The sequence below is a fragment of the Myxocyprinus asiaticus genome, chromosome 44 (genome assembly GCF_019703515.2).
Source record: "Myxocyprinus asiaticus isolate MX2 ecotype Aquarium Trade chromosome 44, UBuf_Myxa_2, whole genome shotgun sequence".
NCBI classification, from domain to species: domain Eukaryota; kingdom Metazoa; phylum Chordata; class Actinopteri; order Cypriniformes; family Catostomidae; genus Myxocyprinus; species Myxocyprinus asiaticus.
Genome location: NC_059387.1, coordinates 9,101,406 through 9,114,085, shown reverse-complemented (window position 1 = coordinate 9,114,085; position 12,680 = coordinate 9,101,406). Strand labels below are relative to the sequence as shown.

At 39.8% G+C, this 12,680-nt stretch overlaps 1 protein-coding gene across 1 annotated transcript in view; it reads left to right on the top strand.

The window, feature by feature from the left end:
- LOC127434656 (glycogenin-1-like) overlaps nt 1-12,679 on the top strand; it is a 28,784-nt gene extending 16,105 nt beyond the window's left edge. The window contains exons 5-7 of the mRNA XM_051687548.1: nt 1,510-1,636; nt 9,861-10,071; nt 10,629-12,679. Of these exons, the coding sequence (XP_051543508.1) occupies nt 1,510-1,636; nt 9,861-10,071; nt 10,629-10,772 (482 nt within the window). The 3' untranslated portion in view covers nt 10,773-12,679. The remainder of the gene's footprint in view (nt 1-1,509; nt 1,637-9,860; nt 10,072-10,628) is intronic.
- Nucleotide 12,680: the final 1 nt, after the last annotated feature.

The window sequence follows — 12,680 nt, the reverse complement described above, 5'->3', positions numbered from 1 at the left end:
TCATCATCACTGAGAGACACATAGCAGTGGAGTCCGACACCAAGCAGGAACGGAGCTGGATCTGGCCAGCTCTGGTAACATCGGGATATAATTCCCGAGATTGAGACATGGAAACAAATAGAATAATATTAGCGTAGATGCCGTTAAATTTTATGCAGAGTTATAGATAATGATAGATGTTTCTGGTTCTGGCAGACCTAACTAAAGCAGCCTAATTGTGAGTTGAAGGGTAAATTAGGTGTATGCCTGGCTAACTAGATGAGTCTTTAGTCTAGACTTAAACTGAGTGAGTGTGTCTGCATCCCGAACAGTGTTAGGGAGACTATTCCATAGTTTAGGAGCCAAATATGAAAAGGATGTACCTCCTTTTGTGGATTTTGATATTCTTGGAATTATCAACAGGCCAGAATTTAGTGATCTTAATGAACGTGATGGAATATAGCATGTCAGAAGGTTATTTAAGTACTGTGGAGCTAGACCATTCAAAGCTTTGTATGTACTTAATGAAATTTAACAGGTAGCCAATGTAACGACGACAAAATTGGGCTAATATAATTGTATTTCTTGGTTGTAGTCAGCACTCTGGCAGCTGCATTTTGAACCAATTGAAGTTTATTTATTGAACTTGCTGGACATCCTCCCAGTAATTCATTACAATAATCTAGTCTTGAGGTCATGAATTAGTTTTTCGGCATCAGCAACAGAGAGCATGTGTCGTAACTTAGCAATATTTATGAGGTTGAAGAATGCTGTTCTACAAACATTGGAAATGTGATTTTCAAAGGACAGAATGGTATCAAATATAACACCCAAGCTCTTCGCTGTAGAAGACGAGGCAACAGTACATCCATCAAGAGTCAAATTATATTTTAGAGGCTTGACATCAGACATCAGACAAGATGTTGTTTGTATAACACAAAGCCAGCAGCACTATCCATTGCTGTCTGCATGTCTGCAAGTGTGCTATTATTATTACCCTTCTCCCTCTTCACTCTTGGCTTCTGAGTTCAACCACGCAACAATCTCCTTCTCACCATATAGCAAACACTAGAGTCTTAATACAGGCTGATAAAACAGTATGTCAATGTTTGGTGTTAATGCAGCTCTTTCTGTCTGTTGGTATGGTCCAGTATTGGTCATGCTTTTAACATGCATATCCATGTCTCTGAAATGTCGCTATGTAATGTATGCTATATATGTTCTTCGTGACCTTTGAACAAGCACGCAGAAACTAGGCTGCTCTTTCAGAGCTTGACCTTTGTTAGATACTGTATTCAAGGACTTTTTTAAATTAGTAAGCACATGGATGAACTCTTCTCAATGTTTACTCTTGACAAAGAGCTTAAAGGTGCTGAAAGTGTTTTACTTACATCTTAAAGGTGAAGTGTTGTCCGACCAATAGCAAACGGTAGAGTGTTTGCAGAACCTTCATGAAAAGATCTGAATATATCCTATTCCTATTTTGGCAGTGATTTAGTATTTATTAATGCTGTATTGTTTGTCCATCAGGAGGGGACCAAGGAGTCCTGAACGGCTTCTTCAGTGATTGGTCAACAGCTGATATCACAAAACACCTTCCATTCATCTATAATATGAGCAGCATAGCAATCTACACGTACCTACCAGCATTTAAACAGTAAGTATGACTCCTTCATTAAGGACTGCTTAGCACTAGTGACTCTGGGTGCCTCTCAGTTAGCTCCCTTGATCCCTATGTTGTGAATAAATATATCATGAACACGAATTCGGGCACTAGCAAGATGTTCATCCACTAAGCATTGGGATATTTATGACTTAATTATGTGCAACACAATTATGAGCTTGCACATTAAAATACGGCTGGTGTTAATCAACTACATCACAGTATAAATCACACCATCGTACATTCCCATTGATATTCAAACATACAGTGTTATTATTAAAAAGACATGACATAAATAAAATCATAAAAATATAAAGGAGTGTATTTTTTATTTTCTTCTAACAGCTCTAATATTTAAAAGATTGTTTCCCTTAATGGTCATTATGGATGAAAGACATTACAAACAACATCTCTTTTTAAGAGAAAATAAGGCTTGGAATTCATAGTTTTACACTTGTGCTCGTTCTCTAACTACTTGAAAGACTTCAGAAGACATGACGATGTTTCCGGTAAGGGAACAAAGAGAGATACAGTGCTCCCTGTTTTTTTATGGAGTGAACGTTTCAGTGCACTGGAACAATTTTGCGACTGTGATGTCCCTAGAAATGGCTGACTCCCTGATTGGAGCCCTGACTACTGAACTAGGGAGCTGTTTGAGACTCATAGTCTGTTTAAGTCACATGGCTCTAATATGGCCCTTGAGATCGGACTGTAAGAGGATACACACATGGGTCACATGAAGGCTGCCCAAGGTGTAACATCAGGTTACAGTCGTCAAGAGCTGAGGAAGAGAGAGAAAGTGAAAGAGTATGAGTTTGTGAAAGTAACCCTCAAAATCTCAAAATAGAGCTGCTTACCCTCACATTCATATTGCATGCATAGGCACTTGAGCTCCCTTTTTTCTCTCCTTTGCTTTAATACTTTTTTAGAATGCAGGCTTATTAGGAAATAATATATATATATATATATATATATATATATATATATATATATATATATATATATATATATATCAGAATCAGAATCAGCTTTATTGCCATGTATGTTTACACATACAAGGTATTTGTCTTGGTGACAGGAGCTTCCAGTGTACAACAATACAAAAACAATACAAAAACAGCAGCAAGACATAGATAATAATAAAAATTGACATCAAAACGTACAGACACACACATACATACATACACACATACACATGGGTAGTGCAAATCTAATACAATCTGTTATGTACAGTGCAAATACAAATCTTTTATGTACAGTGCAAATGTTTTTTTGTTTTTTTTTTCAGAGGAATGAAATGGCAGAAGAGGTTGAATGTGTTGGATAAATATAAAAAAGACTAAACTGTGTATTGCACATAGTTATTGCTCAATGGGGTAATTTAACTGTTCATGAGATTGATAGCCAAAGGGAAAAAACTGTTCCTGTGCCTGACGGTTCTGGTGCTCAGAGCTCTGAAGTGTCGGCCAGAAGGCAACAGTTCAAAAAGGTAGTGGGCAGGGTGAGTGGGGTGCAGAGTGATTTTTCCAGCCTTTTTCCTCACTCTGGAAGTGTTTAGTTCTTAAAGGGAGGGCAGGGGGCAACCAATAATCCTCTCAGCAGTCCGAACTGTCCTCTGTAGTCTTCTGATGTCTGATTTCATAGCTGAACCAAACCAGACAGTTATTGAAGTGCAGAGGACAGACTCAATGACCACTGAGTAAAACTGTATCAGCAGCGCCTGTGGCAGGTTGAATTTCCTCAGCTGGCAAAGGAAGTACAACCTCTGCGGGGCCTTTTTCACAATGGAGTCAATGTGGGTTTCCCACTTCAGGTCCTGTGAGATGGTAGTGCTCAGTAACCTGAATGACTCCACTGCTGCCACAGTGCTGTTTAGAATGGTGAGGGGAGTCAGTGTTGGAGTGTTTCTCCTAAAGTCCACAATGACCTCCACCGTTTTGAGCATGTTCAGCTCAAGGTTGTTTTGACTGCACCAGACAGCCAGCTGTTCAACCTCCCTTCTATATGCAGACTCATCGTCATCTCGGATGAGGCCAATGACAGTGGTGTCGTCTGCAAACTTCAGGAGCTTAACAGAGGGGTCCTTGGCGATGCAGTCATTGGTGTAGAGGGAGAAGAGTAGTGGGGAGAGCACACATCCCTGGGGGGCACCAGTGCTGATCGTACAGGTGCTAGAAGTGAGTTTCCCCTCTCTCACAAGCTGCTGCCTGTCCGTCAGAAAGCTGGTAATCCACTGACAGATAGACATGGGAACAGAGAGTTGGTGTAATTTATTCTGGAGTATAGCTGTGATGATGGTATTGAAAGCTGAACTGAAGTCCACAAAAAGGAACCTTGCGTATGTCCCTGGTCTGTCCAGATGTTGCAGGATATGATGCAATCCCATGTTGACTGCATCATCCACAGACCTGTTTGCTCAATAAGCAAATTGAAGGGGATCTAGAAAGGGTCCAGTGATGTCCTTCAGGTGGGCCAACACCAGTCTCTCAAATGATTTCATGACCACAGACGTCAGGGCAACAGGTCTGTAGTCATTAAGTCCTGTGATTTTTGGTTTCTTTGGGACAGGAATAATGATTGATCGTTTGAAGCAGCATGGGACTTCACACTGCTCCAGTGATCTATTGAAGATCTGTGTGAAGATGGGGGCCAGCTGGTTAGCACAGAATCAAAGACACACTGGTGAGACGCCATCTGGGCCTGAAGCCTTCCTCGTCTTTTGTTTCCGAAAAACGTGGCTCACATCATCTTCACAGATCTTAAGTGCAGGTTGAGTAGCAGGAGGGGGGAGGAGGGGGGTTGCAGGAGGTGTTGGTGTTTGTGTGAAGTGAAGGTCAGAGTGGGTGTGGGGTGTGAGATTGGGCCTGTAAAATCTGCAGTAGAACACATTCAGGTCGTCAGCCTGTTGTTGGTTCCCTACAGGGTTGGAGGTAGGAGTCCTGTAATTTGTGAGTTGTTTCATGCCACTCCACACTGATGCAGGGTCGTTAGCAGAAAACTTGTTTTTCAGCTTCTCAGAGTATCTCCTTTTAGCCACTCTGATTTCCCTGTTCAGTGTGTTCCTGGCGTGATTGTACAAGACTTTATCCCCACCCCTGTAAGCATCCTCTTTGGCCTGACGAAGCTGCCTGAGCTCTGCTGTAAACCACGGTTTGTCATTGTTGAACATTAAATAAGTCCTTGTAGGAATGCACATATCCTCACAGAAACTGATATATGATGTAACAGTCTCTGTGAGCTCGTCCAGGTCTGTGGCTGCAGCCACAAAAACACTCCAATCTGTGCAAACGAAGCAGGCTTGTAGTTCCCGCTCTGCTTCATTGGTCCATCTCTTTACAGTCCTTACTACTGGCTTGGTTGATTTTAATTTCTGCCTGTAGATTGGAAGAAGATGAACCAGACAGTGATCAGAGAGTCCCAAAGCTGCTCTAGAGACAGAGCGATATGCATCCTTTATTGTTGTGTAACAATGATCCAGTACGTTCCTGTCTCTGGTGGGGCATGTGATGTGCTGTTTGTATTTGGGCAGTTCACGTGTGAGGTTTGCTTTGTTAAAATCCCCAAGAATAATAATAACTGAGTCTGGGTATTGTTGTTCTGTGTCTGTGATTTGATCAGCCAGCTGTTGCAGCGGCGCATTCAAACACGCGTTTGGTGCGATATACACACTCACCAGAATAAACTAGGAAAACTCCCGCGGTGAGTAGAAAGGCTTACAGTTAATAAAGAGCGCTTCCAAATTAGGACAGCACATCCTCTTTAACGTTGTTAAACGTCGAATGTCTTAAACGTCGAATGTTCAGCAATTTGTCTCTGTTAAAACTGACTGGAAAACGATTACTAAACACAGGACAAACAAACAAAAACAACGAAAGAACTGAGGAGCTCCACACCGAGGCAGCCATCCACGGCACCATCAATACTTCTATATATACAGTGCATCCGGAAAGTATTCACAGCGCTTCACTTTTTCCACATTTTGTTATGTTACAGCCTTATTCCAAAATGGATTAAATTCATTATTTTCCTCAAAATTCTACAAACAATACCCCATAATGACAACGTGAAAGAAGTTTAAATTTATTAAAAATCAAAAATGAAAAAAAAAAAATCACATGTACATAAGTATTCACAGCCTTTGCCATGACACTCAAAATTGAGCTCAGGTGCATCCTGTTTCCACTGATCATCCTTGGGATGTTTCTACGACTTGATTGGAGTCCACCTGTGGTAAATTCAGTTGATTGGACATGATTTGGAAAGGCACATACCTGTCTATATAAGGTCCCACAGTTAACAGTGCATGTCAGAGCACAAACCAAGCCATGAAGTCCAAGGAATTGTCTGTAGTCCTCCGAGACAGGATTGTATCGAGGCACAGATCTGGGGAAGGGTACAGAAAAATTTCTGCAGCATTGAAGGTCCCAATGAGCACAGTGGCCATAAATGGAAGAAGTTTGGAACCACCAGGACTCTTCCTAGAGCTGGCTGCCTGGCCAAACTGAGCGATCAGGGAGAAGGGCCTTAGTCAGGGAGGTGACCAAGAACCCGATGGTCACTCTGACAGAGCTCCAGCATTTCTCTGTGGAGAGAGGAGAACCTTCCAGAAGAACAACCATCTCTGCAGCACTCCACCAATCAGGCCTGTATAGTAGAGTGGCAAGACGGAAGCCACTCCTCAGTAAAAGGCACATGACAGCCTGCCTGGAGTTTGCCAAAAGGCACCTGAAGGACTCTCAGACCATGAGAAACAAAGATTGAACTCTTTGGCCTGAATGGCAAGCGTCATGTCTGGAGGAAACCAGGCACCGCTCATCACTTGGCCAATACATCCCTACAGTGAAGCATGGTGGTGGAAGCATCATGCTGTGGGGATGTTTTTCAGCGGCAGGAACTGGGAGACTAGTCAGGATCGAGGAAAAGATGAATGCAGCAATGTACAGAGACATCCTTGATGAAAACCTGCTTCAGAGCGCTCTGGACCTCAGACTGGGGCGAAGGTTCATCTTCCAACAGGACAACGACCATAAGCACACAGCCAAGATAACAAAGGAGTGGCTCCGGGACAACTCTGTGAATGTCCTTGAGTGGCCCTGCCAGAGCCCAGACTTGATCCCGATTGAACATCTCTGGAGAGATCTGAAAATGGCTGTGCTCTGACGCTCCCCATCCAACCTGATGGAGCTTGAGAGGTCCTGCAAAGAAGAATGGGAGAAACTTCGGATGTGCATTTCCAAAGCACACATGAAATTACGAAAACTGTTTTCCAATGGCTTGTGGGAAAAGGTTAATATTCTGGAATGACCCACCCAGCCAGAGCCTAAACTTGACTTCAGTTGAAAATCTGTGATATAATTGTTTGATAATTGCAGTCCACAGATGCTCTCCAATTATTTTTACCCTTAAATTCGTACCTAGGGTCTATACTGAGCTGGGACCCCCTTTACCTCATTCATTTTTTTAAAGTAAAACTGCAAAAAATATGTTTTCTAATTGCTTGATTGCCAAAAGTGTATATGGTTGTGAGTGAGGTATGTAATGTAATAGTCTTCTAATGTATGTTTGCACTTCCATAAACCATATTTTTATGATTATTTCATATATATATATATATATATATATATATATATATATATATATATATATATATGCTGTATATATATATATATGTTTGTGTGTGTGTGCTGTATATATACTGTACACATTATAAGTGCCATTTGTTACTCGAGGTGGCACTGTTGTTTGAGTGATTGACTTATTGTTTTATATTTGAAATGGCAATTTCACAAGAAGCAATATGGAAGTAAACTATAGCAAGTACAACATGTGAACAGTATATGAAATGACTATTGCCATTTAGGTGTACTACTGAAATTCTCTAAGTTGTAAGTCTGTTAAAAAGCACCTATTATGGTTTTTAAACATGCCTAATTTTGTTTTAAAGGTCTCATACGATAGATTTACATGCATCCAAGGTAATAAAACACTTTAATTTGCTCATAATTTAAATTGCAGCATTACCTTCTTTTCCCAGTGTCAAAAACGACTCCTTCAATGATCCATTCTAAAGGATTCTTTCTAAACTCCTCCTTTCAGTAAGCCTACTCTGCTCTGATTGGTCAGATGTCCCAGTCTGTTGTGATTGGTCTACCGCTTAGTGTAGTGTTTGAGGGCGGGTCAAAGCTGTTCGCGTCTGGAATTACTAACGACTCGTTTCAGATGTTCAAAATCGGTTCTTTCTTTTGGGAGTCAATAACTCCATTTGTTGTGCACTTTGATTTTATTGGTAATATTTGAAAAACCATAATAGGTGCTCTTTAAGAGTAGACTCAATAAGCACCTGAGAAAATACATTTGTGAAGCTTATGTGTAGCTTATTTGTTATGTGTAGCTCAATATGTGTTTGATAGACAGTTGCATCTCATAAAATTTCAGTATGGAAGTAATGAATACTGTTTTCATTTGTTACATCATCTTTTTGATATGGAAAATAAAACCACGAAAATAAAAGAAATCATATTATATTCTGTTATTTTCTACTTGTTTTAAAATGCTTTGAAAATGTTACACTATCACTATACACTATCTTTGTAGATCCATTTGTGATAGATACATGTGTGCTGGGTCACTAGTTCACCCAAACTTTCTCTCATTTTTCACTTACCCTGATGCCATCCCAGATGTGTATGTCTGTCTTTCTTCAGCAGAACACAATTGAAGATTTTTAAAAGAAGATAAAGCTCTCTCCGGTACTTCAAGTACATGGGTATCCTCAGGCTGCTGGCTGGTTGATGGTCCAAAAGGCATATTTAGGCAGCATAAAAGTAATCCACACGACTCCAGTCGATCAATGAATGTCTTCTGAAGCAAATCGATAGGTTTGTATAAGAAACAAGTCGATAATTTAAATGTTTTTAACTTTAAAATGGCGCTTCCTTCCAGGGCTCTGATGCTGTTTGAAATGGCCAAACTCTCACGTGACATTCATTCTTCTGTTGTTATTAAGTGCCTCTTCCGAATTCTCGCGTGAACTCACCGACACGCTTACGTCACACAACAGCTACGTGATGCGTCAACTGCTGGCAGGAAGTGCTTTTTAAAAGTTAATAAAGTTTTAATTATCAATTTCATTTTTGAAAAACTTATCGATTTGCTTCAGAAGACATTAACTGATCAACTGGATTCGTGTGGATTACTTTTATGCTGCTTAAATGTGTCTTTTGGACTGTCTAACAGCCAGCAGCCTGATGGCACCCATTTATAAGGACCTGACAGAGCTCTATCTTCTTTTAAAAATCATCATTTGTGTTCTGCTGAAGAAAGACAGTCATACACATCTGGGATGGAATCAGGGTAAGTGAAAAATGAGAGAATTTTCATTTTTGGGTGAACTGTTCCTTTAAGACCTGTGGTAATAATGTTTGACGAAACATGCATTTAAGGGCTAATCAAAACATTTGCATTGAAGAATGCACAAAAATCCCAAAGTGCAAAGCTTGCTGAGACTACAGTGGAGCTACAGTGTAGAGGGCGATTTTCAGTGAGTAATGACTTACAGTTCAGAGTGTTTATCACATGAAGTAAAAGTGATATTGCCTACTTTTTATGGTACTTTTATGGTGTAATTTTTTTAATAATTTTTGGAGCTTGACAGTGTTCGTTTGTTGTATGGGAAATAATACTCCGGATTTATTGCTAAACTACTTCTACAAAGGCATACAGGTTTGGAAAAACAAGTGTACATAATGACAGTAAATCCAGAGGGTTGTTGTAATGAAATACAACAACCAAATTGGCCCGGTTGCTAGGGAGTGTAGAGTCACATGGGGTAACCTCTTCGTGGTCGCTATAATGTGGTTCGCGCTCTTGGTGGGGCGCGTGGCGAGTTGTGCGTGGATGCCATGGAGAATAGCGTGAAGCCTCCACGGTAACGTGCTCAACAAGCCACGTGATAAAATGCACGGATTGATGGTCTCAGACATGGAGGCAACTGAGATTCGTCCTCCGCCACCCAGATTGAGGCGAGTCACTACGCCACCACAAGGACTTAGAGCGCACTGGGAATTGGGCATTCCAAATTGGGGAGAAAAGGGGAGAAAAAAAATAAATAATAATAATTCTCATTATTTTTGGCCCACCATACAAATGCATTCATAAACCTTACAGACAGATGCTGAATAAAGCCTTTGCTTTAATTTGTATGTTTTTCTGTCTTCAGATATGGTGCAAATGCTAAAGTTGTCCACTTCCTGGGACAGATGAAGCCATGGAGCTACACGTACGACCCTAAGCAGAGGAGAGTGCGAGGGGACGTTCAGGAAGTGTCTTACCCCAGCTTCCTCCTGGAGTGGTGGGCTCTGTATAGCAGTGAAGTGGTGCCCATGCTGCTCAGAGAGTATGGAGACCAGCCCTTCTACTCCGGCTGTGAGGTCAGACCTCAGCATAAACACTGTGATTGCTTATTACAGTTTTATACAAAATAATAATTTCAGACGCGGAGGCAACTGGGATTCATCCTCCGCCACCCGGATTGAGGCGAATCACTACGCGACCACGAGGACTTAAAAGCGCACTGGGAATTGGGCATTCCAAATTGGGTGAAAAAGGGAAAAATAAAAAAAAGTATTAATTTTTTTATTTTTTTTTTAAATTCATGTTTACAGTAATCCACTTATGGGGCAATGTATTGCACTTGGGTAAATGTTCTTTTGTATCTAGTGTGAAACGCACAGCGCATCTAGTGTAGTACGATTTCCAAACGAATGACTCTGATGAGACGGTTCTTTTGAAATGTTAAAACTGGGGTCATTTTCTGTGGTATTTGACAGCATGGCAAAGATGCTGTTTTGAACTTGAACTATTACCTTTCAGTTTGCTAATAGTGTATTTTTCCCCCTTTAAATTAATGGCATACTGTATAGCGCTGAAAGTGTACCAATATGTTATTAATTTAATACTCTTAATTTTCTCGGTTATCTCTTGTCAGGAGGATGTTGCACAGAGTCAGGATGCTCCACCGCCCATGTCCTCAGCAGAGCGCAAGCAGAAATGGGAACAGGGCCAGGCCGACTACATGGGAATAGACTCTTTTGACAACATCCAGAAAAAGCTTGACGCTTTCCTTAAATAAAAAGGAAGGGTTGAGGGAATTACAAACCATGAATGCTCACCATACAGTTTTACAAGAGAAAATTTCAAGCACATGTAGATGCACTGCTACAATGCTCTTTGAAAGAAATTTGTGAGCGTATTCTTTCTTAAGACTGTCACATTGCAGTTCACTTAGTCGCCCTCTTTTTTTCTTTTCATACACTGTGAAACTAGCACTTATTGTGGGTTAATGGAACTTTACCACGAAACCTTCTCATGCAAAATGTGAATTCTAAAGTGCACAGCAATTATGTGGATTTATAAACGAAGTTTTAGCAAGATATATAGTTTCAGTTCACTCACGTGCCAACTCTTCTTTTCACATGGTGATGCTTTTGGCACTTGGTGACACCCCTCGTGTTCAAAGTTTGATTTGTTTTAACAAAATCTCATTGCCAATGCCAGCATTTATAAATGAAACCTCAAACCGTATTCCAACTTTTTTTCTAAAGTCATATTCTGGAAGACAAATTGACTTTTCAAGCTTTAGTTTAATCTCTACCTTAATGTTTCACTTTTAAAGGGGCAATGCCTTTGAATGTTACAGTCTCTGCGTTTTTTTTTTTTTTTTTTTTTTTTTTTACATTTCACATGATCTGTTTGACTATTTTCTCTGGTTTACAGCTGTCATTACTCTGTGCAATATATGGGCACTTTCCTTGCCTTTACCATCTCTTTTATTACTGTATATCTTTTGTCTGTGATTTTCTTTTCTATTTTTTGTATCTCTGTTTCTCTTTAATCCAGTGTTACGGGGCCTCTGTCCCATACAACTGCAAAATAAAGCCATTAAGAATTATAACACTCTTATTTATTCCTTTTGTATATTTATTTCCTTTTTATTAATGTAAGTATTAGGGCCAGGTAAACATATTAATGCATATTGAGGAAAAGTAAAATAAAAAAATATCTCAGTTATCTCAAAATCATGCTAACTGCATTAATAATTTATCATTTTATAATAAATACTTTTATTTTTTTTAATCAACTTGATCACTGTTTATCAAAATCTGAACTTGTTTTGATAGATTGGGCTCATAATGTGTTACAGCACCAGTCTGTGGAACTTTGTGAAACTGCATCATTACTGATTTTTTTCTTTGATGAAACTTTATATTGTATCACTATAATGCTTCATGTCCATTACACACACCGACAGATAACATATAATGAAATCAAATGATTCCTCTACTAACAAGAATAATTAATAACCTATTAATAACTAACAAACAAACAAGCAACATCCATAATAAAATACAGAACACAGGAGACTTGTGACATAACATAAATAGGTAAATAATTTATACCATTGAAGAGACAACACTCAATTCAATGTCCTTAATAACATTTTTAATACATCGTACATGAAAATAAACATCCTTTTTGCCCTATTTATGATAAAATGGCTCATAATTTACCAAAATAATGCTCCTTACCAGCATTATCATTTAAAAAGAAAAATCTAAAATCTGAGATCCCAACAAACGTAAAACATTCCCCTGTATGTTCCCGTTTAGTTCTTTCTTTCTTTCTTTCTTTCCTGCGAGGTCGCATTTTTCCCCAATCTGATGGTTGATGTGAATATTAACTGGAGCTCCTGACCCATATCTGCATGATTTTATGCACTGCACTGCTGCCACACGATTGGCTGATTAGATAATCGCATGGATGATTGTTGGTGCCAGATGGGCTGGTTTGAGTATTTCTGTAACTGTTGATCTCCTGGGATTTTCACACACAGCAGTCTCTAGAATTTACTCAGAATGGTGCCAAAAACAAAAAACATCCAGTGAGCGGCAGTTCTGCAGATGGAAACGTCTTGTTGATGAGAGAGTTCAACAGAGAATGGCCAGACTGGTTCGAACTGCCAAAGTCTATGGTAACTCAG